The sequence below is a fragment of the Zea mays genome, chromosome 2, assembly GCF_902167145.1.
Source record: "Zea mays cultivar B73 chromosome 2, Zm-B73-REFERENCE-NAM-5.0, whole genome shotgun sequence".
In the NCBI taxonomy this organism is placed as follows: Eukaryota; Viridiplantae; Streptophyta; class Magnoliopsida; order Poales; family Poaceae; genus Zea; species Zea mays.
Window position 1 is genome coordinate 57,422,375 of NC_050097.1, and position 13,593 is coordinate 57,435,967.

A 13,593-nucleotide genomic window follows, 5' to 3' on the forward strand; every position below is an offset into this window, starting at 1 on the left:
GGTCCAGCACGGATCTTAGAGCAGATGCGCTAGCCGTACGTAGCCGATAGGCCAAACCTCTCTAACTCTCTATGCTCATTGCTCAGAGGGGCCCGCCCCGGCCGGGAGAGGCAGAAGAATCTTCTACGGTTGAGCTGTACCTTTCGCCGATCCCCGGCCCTCTATGCCATGAGACCGTATCTTGTGCGCAAGGAGCGCTGGTGCTCCCATGAGCAAAATCAATCCAGACCACACCCTCCACATCCAACGGTGCTGCGTCAGGGGTTTTATAAAATGTTCTTTGTAACTCTGTACATTTTACAAAAACCCCCCTGACGCAGCACTGTTGGATGTGGAGGATGTGGTCTGGATTGATTTTGCTCATGGGAGCAGCAGGGCTCCTTGCTCATAAGATACGGTGTCATGGCATAGGACACCGTATCTTATGAGCAAGGAGCCCTGCTGCTCCCATGAGCAAAATCTTGCCTGCCCCCAAACAAAAGCCCCTTTTTAAAACACGCACACCACCTCACCATACACCTCTTCTCTTCTACCAGTAGTTCATTCATTATTAGTACGGTACCGGGTTGGAGTAATTAAAAGGCCACCCTCCACTCGCACCACCACACTTTAGCTCCCCACTGCTATAGGCAGCCCACATGCGCGCACACTCCTAAGCTAGCTATAGCAGCAAGGCAGCCAGCTGAGCTCAGAGCTCCCAGTCCAGCGCCGGCGCCACCACCGCAGCTGCTCGCTGGTCACCATGAGCAAGGAGAAGCACCACCGCGACTGGATCCTCCGGCGCTGCTGCGGCTCCATCGCCGCCTGCATCCTGACGCTGGCCGTCGTCGTAGGCTTCATCGTGCTCGTCATCTACCTGGCGCTGCGCCCCTCCAAGCCGTCCTTCTACCTGCAGGACGTGCAGCTGCGCTCCATCGACCTCAGCGACCCGGCGCTCTCCCTCGACCTCCAGGTACGTACGATCTCGCGCGCGACGACGACGGCGTGTGTCGTCGTACGACGTGTCAGCTGATTGATGCACGAGCGCGCGTGCATGCATATGCATTGATTTGGGACGCACACGGCACACACGCAGGTGACGATCGCGTCGCGGAACCCGAACGAGCGGGTGGGCGTGTACTACAAGACGCTGGACGCGTTCACCACGTACCGCGACGAGGCGGTGACGGTACCCGTGTCGATGCCGGCGATCTACCAGGGCCACAAGGACGTGTCGGTGTGGTCGCCGGTCATGTCGGGCGACGCGGTCCCCGTGGCGCAGTACGTGGCGGACGCCATGAAGCAGGACATCGAGGCGGGATACGTGCTGCTCCACGTCAGGGTGGACGGCCGCGTCAAGTGGAAGGTCGGCAGCTGGGTCTCGGGCAGCTACCACCTCTTCGTCAACTGCCCCGCGCTGCTCGCCACCAGCGGCAGCGCCGGCGCCGCCGCCGGCGGAGGCGTCTTCGCCGCCAGCGCCGCGTCCGGGGTAGTCCCCGCCGGCGTCAACACCACCGTCTCCCTCAAGTTCACGCACCCGGCCGACTGCACCGTCGACGTGTGAGTCGTCGCTGCGCCACGAGCCCACGACGACGACCGGCGCGCGCTTCGTTCGTTCGTTTTCGTTCGTACTGGCTAGTGCGGCGCGGGGGATCAACATCGCCCCCTCGCTCGCGCGGTTATCGAGCAATTAGTTTTTCTTTTGTAGCAAATGTTCGTTCTCATATATTTTCCCTTCCGAAGCTGTGCAGAAATAAGTTAATAAGCTATACATACATATACATGTGTACTAGATTTGCTATATATTATTACCCCATATATATTTAATATGAAAACCTCACAGTTTGAATCAAGTACTATATATATATATATATATATATATATATATATATATATATATATATATATATATATATATATATATATATATATATATATATATATATATATATATATATATATATATATATATATAGGTGTAACGGGAGCCCTGGGTTTCCAATAGTTAAAGGAAGCCCAGGCCGACCACCCCTTCAAACTGGTTCAACCAGCGCGCCCAAACAGGCTGTCGGGTGCGCCACCTGCCCCACGTCTGTTAGCGCAAAAAAAGGAATGCATGCATGAGTCAAACACGATCCAATGCATGCGCATAAATTTAGGAAAGATATGTGCGGCAGTTTCTGTTTTTAAAATCTTTTATTTCCTCCATAAATTTAGGATCGCTGCAACAGCCATGCAGCTAGACGCGTAAGGACCATTTTATGCTATATACTGAGACTAAATATGCTACACTGTGTTAATAATTATGCAATTCGCTACACTGCGTAAAAATCTGTTACCAGCTGCATGCACACGAATTTATGATAAAAAAATGTGCAATGAAAGGAAATGAATTACACGCATAGAAACAAAAAAATCGTATTTAGTGTTTTATTTCCTTCATAAATATAAGGTCCCTCCAACAGCCATGCAGCTAAAACACATTAAATCTAGTTTATGACATATACTGATACAAATTATACTATATGGTGTAGGTATTTATGCAATTCGTTACACTGCGTAAAAAATCTGGCATGTTGTTCACTGGTGGACGCACCTCCGGGTTGGAGCGTAATAACCTTAAGTTTTGAGCATAAAATCCCTCAATTATAAGCGTATATACCGAGCCAATATGAGAGGTTGATAGCTCTAGTAGGTTGTTATTACGATCCTATTTTTATGGCAGATCCGAAAAACATGGCAGTCGTATGCATGCGGTTATACAGATCCTAAAATTATGGCAAAATGCATGCATGAGTCAATCACGTTCCCTTGCATGCGCGTAAATTCAGGAAAGATATGTGTGGCGGTTTCTATTTTAAATGCTTTATTTCCTCCATAAATTTAGGATCGCTGAAACAGACATGCAACTAAAACTCGTAATGACCATTTTATGCTATATACTGATACTAAATATGCTACACTGTGTAGATAATTATGCAATTCGGTATACTGCGTAAAAATCTGCTACAGGCTGCATGCACACGAATTTATGATGGAAAGAATATGCAATGAAAGGAAATGAATTGCATGCATAGAAACAAAAAATCACGTTTAATGTTTTATTTCCTTCATAAATATAGGATCCCTCCAACAGCCATGCAACTAAACGCATTAGAACTAGTTTATGATGTATACTGAAACAAATTATACTACACAGTGTAGGTATTTATGCAATTTCTTAGACTGCGTAAAAAATCTGGCATGTTGTTCACTGGTGGACGCATCTCCGGGTGGAGCGTAAAAACCTTAAGTTTTGAGCATAAAATCACTCAATTATAAGCGTAAATACCGAGTCAATTAGAGGTTGATAGCTTTAGTAGGTTGTTATTACGATCCTATTTTTATGACAGATCCGAAAAACATGGCAGCCGCATGCATGCGGTTTCTATTTTTATACAGATCCAAAAATTATGGCAAAATCGTGGGAGTTTCCATTGCATGCGCGCAAATTAAGAACAGCATAAATCAAGGAATTTCCTTTCAAATGTGCATGCAGTAAACTGATATACGAACTCTGTGTTAAAGCATAAAAACATACAGTTTTTAGCGTAAATAATACATGTGGTAGGCATAAAACACAATAAACGAAAAGAAAAATGCGCCGGATCAGAGGATGTCACGCGCGATCATCGCTGCGCGCATCTCGCCCCTTCCGTGACGTCGCTCGCTCGAACATCGCGCCTCATGCGTCGCCGTCGCTACTCGCACGTCGACGGGCGTCGCTTGCTCGCCGGCCTTGGAAGTGCCGCCTCCTCGGGGCTTCGGGGACGCCGCCGCTTGCCTGCACAAGGGCCTCGCTGCGGATCGAGGAACCTCCGCCACCGCGCGTCGAGGTAATGGAGTTGCGGCCACCGACCTGGGAATCGCCGCCACCGCACAAGGACGCTGCCGCCGCTCGCCCTCTGGATCGGGGGCCGCCACCGCCGGCCTGGAAACCGCCGCCACCACATAAGGGCGCTGCCGCCGCCGCTCGCCCTCTGGATCGAGGGCCGCCACCGTCGGCCTAGGAACCGCCGCCACCGCCGGCCTGGCAACCGTCGCTAATGAATCGAGATGAGGCGTAAAAACGGATCCCTAGCACTACGGATTTCCTTTTATAGACGTCTGGACCTGGTCCGGCTCGACCGGATTGCACTGTCTGGCCTGGGCTTTCAATAACTAAAGGAAGCCCAGGGCTCCTAATATACAATATATATATATATATATATATATATATATATATATATATATATATATATATATATATATATATATATATATATATATATAGATTTCCAGTAGTACTCGAGTGTATAATTGATCCCGCTAGTTGCTACAGCACTTGATATCGTCGTCTCCATTATTATGTGCGTTCCATTGAGCTGTGCCGTGCGTAACATGGCCGTGTCCCCCTTACGGACGAGGCGCGCGGCAGGCAGTTTCCGATCGAGCACGAGATAGAAGCAGGTACGTGTGTGCCGTTTTCTAAGGGCCGTACGGAAGAACGACTCGTTGGAAGGTGAAACAGCGGCAGGACCGGACTTGAAAGGCGGAGAGCGACCCAGCACCGACTACAAAACTATACACTGCTACGGGCATGACGACACGGTAGTTCGGCCGCGCGTCACGTCGGGATCATATCGCTATGTGTAGCAGAAGGTGGGGGACAAATTAAAAATTAAAATCCAGAGGCTAAGGTTACCTAGGTACTGGTACCATATCAACGGACGGATGGAGCGGGACTGATCGGCAATCATCGCCATCGCCCCCAGAGGACGTCCAGCGCCATCCGTATTATGAGCCTGAAAAACCAGTTCGCGCCGACACTCCGCGCGCGTGCCTCGCCCCGACGACGTACCGCGCGCCTGATGTAGAGTGAAGTCGACGCGCGCACGTACGCTCCGCCCGCGGCCGCGGACAGAGCTTCCACAAGTGACAGGTCGACAGGCGACCACGGCGCGGCGCGCCTGGGAAGTGGGACGGCGAGAGGCGAGCAGTCTCCGGCTCCGGCTCCGGCCCCGCCCGACGGCGACGCTCCAGCGGCACCGCGCGTGCGCCAGAGCCAGAGGAGAGCCTGAGAGGAGAGGAGAGGAGAGGACAGAGAGAGGGAGGGAAATCCTGTCCGTTGGCGATCCGCGCGCATCTCACGCGTATGGGGGGCCGGGGGCGCCTGCCAACCAACTATGGAGAACGTAGCGCAGGCGGATTGGGCCGCAGCTGCCACGTGATTGTGGGCTGCACAAAGGCTTCAAACCAAAGATCACGCACGCGGGCGGGTCCAAACGCTAGGACGGGCCCCGTCTATTCTGGATGTCACCACTGCCGAGTTTTGGACCTTTTTTATAAACTAGCTGAATGTCCGTGCGTTGCAACGGAAACACATAATACCACGGTACTGTTATGAGAAAAGGTTTCTTAATACATTTATGATCCTATCCATACATAAATTTTGTTATTTTAATCTAGTTGTTTCACCACTACATTGCAACCATCAATACCATGCAGACTTTTATATATGACATTTAGGTACACGTGTGTTACTACGATTTTTAAATGAATTACCCTGTAATTGATTCAAAAGATCCATAGCAAAAGTACGTAAGCTTACCAAAGTTTAAGAGAACTTACCCGACAACCAGCCTTCATCATTTGCTTTAAAAGTTAAGGAATTAATACATAAGGAAAACAACATGTGCATTACAAGTTAAGGAATTAATACATAAGGAAAACAAAACAGGAACAAGAATAAAGCATGTCTGGTTGCATATCTAGATTTGTCAGGCGCATAAGAAAAAACATAATCAACCAAAAGTGAAATAAGTAATAACATCCAACATCTTCGCCATCCTCATCCTACTATTTGTCCAGTCAACCTTCAAGAACACAGGTCCTTTTTCAGGAGCCTTGGCCACCAACTGCTCTCATCTTTCTTGTTCTGGTAGCATATGAATTTATATCTCATCTTTCTTGATCTCTCCCTTTCTGAGAAGGATAACCATCACTCTCAGCATACCTACGAAGAAAATCAGATTTAGATGTATCGCAAATAAAGAAAACAAGAACATTTAAACCTACAAAATATTAGAGCTACAAGTTTGAATGGCATAAATATAATAGAAGTAAGAAATAGCATGCCCTTTATAGGAAAGCATAAAAACATTGCACTATAGTTACTGCGTCATCATGAGCGATGTCTAACAGTAAAGGATTTAATAGAATGAGTCTGATAAAATTTGACCCATCATATGAAGTATGGTTTATATGTACATAGGGGAAAAAGGATACTGCCAGTATTTTCTTGGAAGAACAGAATGGTTGGACCTGCATCTTGTGGAGAAATGCTATGGCAGCTCTTTGTAGCAGCATGTGGTCTTCAGCAGAGAGACAAAATCGTTCCTACAAGTGTTAACTTCTTTACCGGTTTTAGAAAAACAATTTTTCTAGTTCTGATGACAATGAGGGGATGCCTGAGAAGGCAGCCAACATTGAGTCCACTCTTTCAGAACAACCCATTGCTGATCATATGCAGGATGACTATTGGGCTGACATTCTCATTAATGTGGAGGAGCCGCTATCTAGCCTGAAAAGGAAGATAGATGAGAGTAAGAAAAGAGTAAACAAGATGGCACCTCAGGTTAAGAAACCTCCTGTTAATTCATTGTCGACTGCAGAAAATGTAGACGAGCCAAGGAGTGAAGGCAACCAAGATACAAGAAATGAGGAACAACTTAGGAACGAAACAAAGTTGTTTTCTGCAAATGGATCTCAGCTGAACTTCGGAACCAAATTTGGTCAAGAGATGGAAAATTGCTTTCTGTCTGGACTGGTGCTGCACTTCAGCAGGCCATGCGCTATTCCATCACAGTGTGACCTTATCAAGATCTTTAGCCAATACGATCCTATCAATGAAGTAAAGGCAGATGTTGCAAACAGTGCCAGCTCTGCCTAGGTGATCTTCAAGAGGTGCATGGATGCTGAGACAACGTTTGCAGGTGCTGGGAAGATCAGTGCCCTTGGACCTGCCCTTGTGAGCTTTCGTCTCACTGAGAAACATGCCACGTTATTAATGCAGGCTTACAAGTTGAAACAATCTTTGTGAGTGGTCAAGTTCACTGTCAAACCAAGGTGTCCATATCTCCCGGAATGGCCAACCTAGGAATATGATAACACACATAATCTTAATCTCAGGAAGGTTATAAAACAAACAACTTCTAGAGAAGAAAAGATATAAAAAGCACCCTATGTAAATATGTTTTAGATGTCTTGGGGGAGTCAAAATTAGTGACCACATTAACAGCCTAGATATCAATTCCTCTGGTAAACAGATCTGCAAAAAAAGAGCCATGATACTTTTATAAAAAAACCTTCATAAATGACAATTGAACATATGCTTTCCTCTGGTTAATTTGAAGCTGGCAAACACACAAAAAACAGGAAATGTATAAGTTTATACTTAACTATGTTTTGTAGGTAAAATGTAACTGCTGACTGGGTTATTGGCTCCAAAAATTTGGTGAGTGCATTGGAGTATTTTGACACAATTCATGTCTACAAATTGAGTTCTTAGTTCTAATAACCATACATTCCTTAAATGATTAGAGATGCTGCTCCACTACACCATCCTGCTCCTGCAAAAGCAGTAGTCCAGGAACATGGAGGTTAAGTAAAGAGAAAAGAAGAAAAGGACCAGTTACCATGTCAAGTTGACAACAGGGGAGGGGTACCTTGCAGTCTGTGGACGCAGAGGTTCCCTAAGCCGGACGGTATGGTCTTGCGACGCAACCCGCGCTCGCTGTCCAAGAAACGATTTAGAAGAAAATAGAACTGACAGATAGAGGAAGATTCAGAAGAAGAAAAAACACCTTGTGTCCTTGAGGAAAACATGCACCCGATGGTGACTCCCCATAGGCGAATAAAAAGTATCCTTCTATGAATATGTGGCAAATCCCGAATGATGAATAAGAGGTATCCCTCAACTACCATAGTCTGTTCTATTCGTCCCGAACCGAATTTTCGCTGGGTTGTTTGTAAGTAAAGTAAATAGTACACGATGGAGCTCGAGAGGACATAATTTCTTTTTGATCAAGGGAAAGAATCTAGGGTTAGTGAAAACTAATAAATTAGGCCAACTTTGTCAGTCTATCCTTAATATAGAAATCAAAAGGTTAAAATAAGAAAAAGTCTAATTTTGGAAGATTGGAAAAACTTTTTTGATGAAAAGTCTATCTGAATCAATTGTTCATATTTGATTTCTATAGAAGAGTGAAATGCTTTATCGAAGGAAATAAGAAAAAAGAAAGGGTATGTTAAATATGACTGAGTGTTCTATATCTATTACATATGGTTCTGGTAATAAGCCATATGGGCCTGGGGGAGTCAAAACACTGACAAAGCTGAGGAAAGGCAGGCATAACAATGAGGCGTGATGCTATTGTCGAATTGAATTAACTGGGAGGTGAAAGGAACCAGTAGTAGATCTCTAGAATAGTTTATGCCAAGAACAGGTAGTAGATCCCATGATTAGATGTTGCACATGAATAGGGTGGCGGGGGAAACCCCAAGCCCAATCATGGTATCTAGCAGTTTACAATATGGAATAGTATCAATGAATCGGCTATCAAACTATCAGCACAACAAACAAACTCAGTAGTATTATTACAAGATACACAAAAACATTTATAGAGAACATGTTCTTACTTCTGATGGTGCAGAACAGAGCATGCAAAAGCAGTGGTAGTTTTCGCTAAAAAACGTAGGCAAATTAGAAATATATGTAAATGATTCACTGCTTATTCTCAATACTAACAAGATACTAACATGTTTGATGATTCGATAACATAAACTTTCCTAGTTCTTAGGTAGGCCATAGTAGTATAGTACTTGTGCTAGCAGCAAAAAGAAAGAGCACCAATGTAAGTGTGCCAGTGCAAAACCCACCTGTTAGAATCAGGGAGAACCAGAGGGACAAGAGGCAAATATGGTAAACAAAAAATGACAACTTCAAGTACCTCATCGCACCATGGAGCCAAGATCAACTTTTTGTTATTCAAAGTAGTTGTGAATTCATCCCAAGTGTTGATGACCTGAACACATGCATCTCTCTCTTTTCTTGGGCTGTTTTGGACAGATTTTTTTGGATCCCATCCATTAACACTTTAACCTCTTCAACCAAATTGGTCCACGGGTATATCAACCTTTGCACCGTTGTACCGGTGGACAATTCTAGAGATGTTATCCTATGCTTCATTTATTAGGAATACATAAGCCATAAATGTAGTGATTTATTTCCATCAGAGAAAATATCAGATGCCTAAGCAAGGATTAGATAATGCTTTAGAATAGGACAAATCACAAAAAAATCGAATGAGAAGGCATGTGAACAACAGGGCATGATTGAATCACCTCGATTACTAACAAGTTCAGCCCATATGCACCAGCCCCTGCATGGTTGATCTTCTGGAGTAAAAGCAGTCTGGTTATATGAGAACACGACCTACGACGACAGTAGCCCAGGTCTTAGACGCGTTCATCATGAGATTACAAAACCACAGTGAGAATAGTAACATGGAAAGTGCCAAGACCAAGTTGCTTTTTTAATAATGTAACACATCAAAAGAGTAGCCTAAAACAAAAATTTATCCATGAATTGAACTAAGGGATAAGGAAAGGTTACAATCCGCAAGACTAACACGCGACAGGAGCACCAAATCTGAACCCATTGGCCTCCTTGAAAGGAATATAAATCAACAAAGGGGGAAGTCATAGCTGTGCAAAAACAGTGGCCTCCAGAGGTGTAGACTAAGGTGCAACAGAAAAAATAAATGAGCCTCCTTTGTTGATTTATATTCCTTTCAAGGTGGCCTCCAGAGGTGTAGACTAAGGTGCAACAGAAAAAATAAATGAGCCCCATTTGTTGATTTATATTCCTTTCAAGGTGGCCTCCAAAGGTGCAGACTAAGGTGCAGTAGAAAAATAAATGAGCAAGGTATGGACCGTATAGATTATAGGGACACCAGCATTAAACCACGAAAGCTTACCGTCCTCGCCTTCTAGAAAGTCCTGCCTTGAGTTCCAGGTTCCTCGGTCACTTGCTTGTCTACTTGCAACAATACAACAAACATGGTATAGACAAAATTAACATCACACCAAACATGAGAACAAACTGCATAATAATGTTCTACGCGTTGCTACGAGATCGTAGGTTCGAGAACGGCTAATATCAGAGTTACAATGAGAGAGTTATGGATTAAAACAATATTTTTAGGCACAATAAATCTAATGGATATAGATCATGCAATATCTAATTATAAAGATGCGTGATAAAGTATAAATTATGTTGTTACTGTGTAGCCAATATTCTTGTGAAGCTAACGCAATTGGAACGGATAAAATCGGAGCTAATATGAAGAAGATATGTATTTTATGTGTTTTAAGGTTATTTCACCTACTACTCTATAAACCTCTATCGTGGGCGTCCACAGTTGCACCACATGCCCTCGCCCTGTTCATCCCGTCCCTGTCAGTGATCCTCTCCGCGACCCCATCCAAGCTTGCCCCCGTCCATGCCCCCAACTGTGCCTTCCCTCCCTCCACCCCCCGGTGACGCCGACCATCTCCCCGTTCATCCCGCCCCGCCCATAATCCCCTCCCTGCGCTCCCCTCCGCGACCCCATCCATCTCGCCGCCGTCCCATGACCTTAATCTGCGCCCTTCCATCGGCGTCCCTTCCATTGGCGTCCACAGTTCCAACACATCGATCCTAGGAGTCCCTCGAATGCACGGACCTTCCATCGTCAATGTTATTTAGCGTTAAAAATCTTCCGTTCTCAATTTGAAAACTCCCTGCAATTGTATGCACTATGCAGTTTAATAATTTTACGTGAAACCATAACACATGAGTCCATCGACGAATCAGATATTGTTCCACTCTTATAAACCAGTTAGACCAGGAAAAGGTTGAATAGAACCTATCCACAAGCAAGCACAAGCAACCAATCAAACAAGAACTTGACGTGACAGTCAAATGATCAGCCTATGGGTTTCAGTTGACATCAATCAATGCTAGAGAAAAGGGAATTCAGCTACACTAACATGCTACGTCCTCATAATTCCTATAATTTGATGATGTCGAAGTAACACAGCTACTTCCTCATAATTCCCATGAATTTGATGATGCAGAAGCAACAGAGCAAGGGGTTGAGAACAAGCAATACCGGTTCCCGCCTGACCCCATGAGGCCATGAAGGCTGCTGACGCAGGCAGCAGCCTCATACTTCCAGATTTAATTAGCTGTGAATCCCATTATTAAATAATTAATGAGGCGATAATACAACACACGGCATCATGCGACACCACGACGGAGGCCGACGGGGACGCCTCCGGTGGAGAAGCGGCCGCCGCAAAACGGCCGAACACCGAGCAGCCCCATTGGCGGAGGCCGCCGTGGCTCTAGGCTGAAGCTTGGAAGTGTAAGCCCTTAATTCTGCACCTATTTAGGAGGATTCTTACTTTTCAAAGGGTAACACAAATTAACTTATCTATAGCACCAATTTGGCTTGTGTTTCAGATCTGTTACAGGGGCTGATGTTTTGAATCTGGACAAGTTACATACTGAATGTGTGGAGATAGAGTGAAGTGCTAGGGAAGGTGGCGCAGATTGCTTGCTAACCACAATTCAGTGAAAAGAATGTCATGGACCACTTTAAAACTATTAGAATAGTACGAACATGCAAATGGTCACAACTCCAACAAAATAAAATACATCCATCATCCTTCGGATACACCGTCGATAAGTTTTGACTTCGTGAGGAGCACACCATTTCCATAAAGAGTGTTTACAGCTGTCTGCCTGTCATATTCACCAGATAACCTTGTCTAAAAAGTGTGCCCATGAGCTGCTGAGAGCTCAACAAGAAAGACTTGCTTTGCAGCAATTAGCGGTACTCACACAGAGCTGACAGAGCGGTGCTGCAATTAGACCTACTACACATTATGGCACTGCAAGCTGGGTTCATTCATTGCCAAAAAGAACTGAACAAGCATAAAAGTCCATAGGCGAACCTTTCAGGTTTTGATCAGTGAGTAACTTCAGCCAAATGTGTTCCACACAAACCACTGCGCTATCGCTGTACCATATCTAAGCGTACGTGGCTGCAATGTAGCAAACCAGCTGAAATGAGGGTGACGCATATGCGTCAATGCAGCAATGCGGACCCAACCCCACCCGCAAAAATGGGCGAACGCGCGTCAAATCTGCCGCCGTGCGAAATTCGCGCCACCATCAGTACCGAATCTCTAGCCGCGTCCTCGAATCACAACATCCATGGGACCAACCGAGTAGCGGCCGGAGGAATCCAGCTCCATCCTATGCGGCGGCGGCCATTCCAATGCTCCCTGATCCAACTCCTCTCCGGTCAATCGGAATTGGGGCAAGGACGGACGACCAAGCCAGAGGGGATATCTACTACAGGTTGGACTGGACTGGACACCGGATTTGGGATCCCTTTGTAGGATTAGGGATTTGGATTGGGTCTGGACTCTAGAGGAGGACCGCCGTGTGCAAGAGAGAATCAACAACAGTCGCAGTCCAATCCAACCCCCTCGTCGATTTCTTCGATTTCTTCCTTCCTCGCGACACCACGGCGGAGGCCGACGGGGACGCCTCCGGCGTAGAAGCGGCCGCCGCAAAACGGCCGAACGCCGAGGACTCGCTCGGCCTCCATGGCGGAGCGATAATACAACCCACGGCACATCCCCGAACTCGATGCTACAATGTTCCCAGGAAAAAGGCAAAGCTCAAAGAGGCCTTACCAAAGATGACGACGCAGTAGTCTTGGTTTCTACGATAGGATGACCCCGGCTTGCGTATAGCGATGGTGGCGCCTGGTCCCTCCTTCCTCACCAATCTCTCTCAACCATGATGGATGACGGCAGAGGTGCTCGCGTTTGACTCCTAGAAACAGGCGGATGCGAAGGGTAGTTGGTGATGCGGCGCCCGAGTTTATAGAGCTGGGCAAGGCGACGGCGAGGGGGAGGGTGCGCCCTGTGGGCCTGTGGCGGAGGTGGAGGCGATGGGATGTCATGGCGGCGCGGTCGTCGTTGTTGGGGGCCGCGAGGCATCTATCGCGGCAGGGGCAGGGGGCGGGTAACGCGGCAGGGGCAGGGGGCGGGTAACGCGGCAGAGAGAGGAGAGGAACGTGCGGGGGGAGGTTAGGGATTGGGTGCGGTCGTGCGGTGGAGGGAGATGGAGTGTGGGAGACGCAGACGCACGATAGGATACGGACGGTCCAGATCGATGGACGGCAGAACGGCAGAACGAGGGGAGGCAGACTACCTTTACTGTCTTAATATGTAGTAAAGATTTATTTCTTTTCCAAAAAGAAACACATTTCACCCCCCAAAAAAGATTCGAGACTATACTCCTGCTGCCGATACAAGTGGCGGCAAGTACCTTCTGCCGATTCAATTCGCCGAATATTTGGTAGTTGGTACCGCCCTTCGAGCTGACAGCTTATATGGTCAAAAAACAATAATTTTTTTACACGTAGTAAACAGGGATCTCGAACTCTACAGTTTAGAGCTAGTTTTGGAACT

The 13,593-nt window shown here is 46.3% G+C and overlaps 2 protein-coding genes across 2 annotated transcripts; one reads left to right on the forward strand and one right to left on the reverse strand.

Moving 5' to 3' along the window:
• The first annotated feature begins 538 nt into the window (after positions 1-538).
• On the forward strand, positions 539-1,821 carry LOC100284250 (uncharacterized). Its single transcript, NM_001158131.2, has 2 exons — positions 539-952; positions 1,076-1,821. Exons 1-2 carry the CDS (start codon positions 743-745, stop codon positions 1,541-1,543), a joined length of 678 nt encoding a protein of 225 aa, NP_001151603.2. The 5' UTR covers positions 539-742; the 3' UTR covers positions 1,544-1,821.
• Positions 1,822-3,506: 1,685 nt separating this feature from the next.
• LOC118476317 (coiled-coil domain-containing protein 8 homolog) lies at positions 3,507-5,493 on the reverse strand. Its single transcript, XM_035965285.1, has 2 exons — positions 4,703-5,493; positions 3,507-4,048 (listed from the first exon to the last, which is right to left on the reverse strand). Exons 1-2 carry the CDS (start codon positions 4,717-4,719, stop codon positions 3,628-3,630), a joined length of 438 nt encoding a protein of 145 aa, XP_035821178.1. The 5' UTR covers positions 4,720-5,493; the 3' UTR covers positions 3,507-3,627.
• Between the last annotated feature and the right edge of the window lie 8,100 nt (positions 5,494-13,593).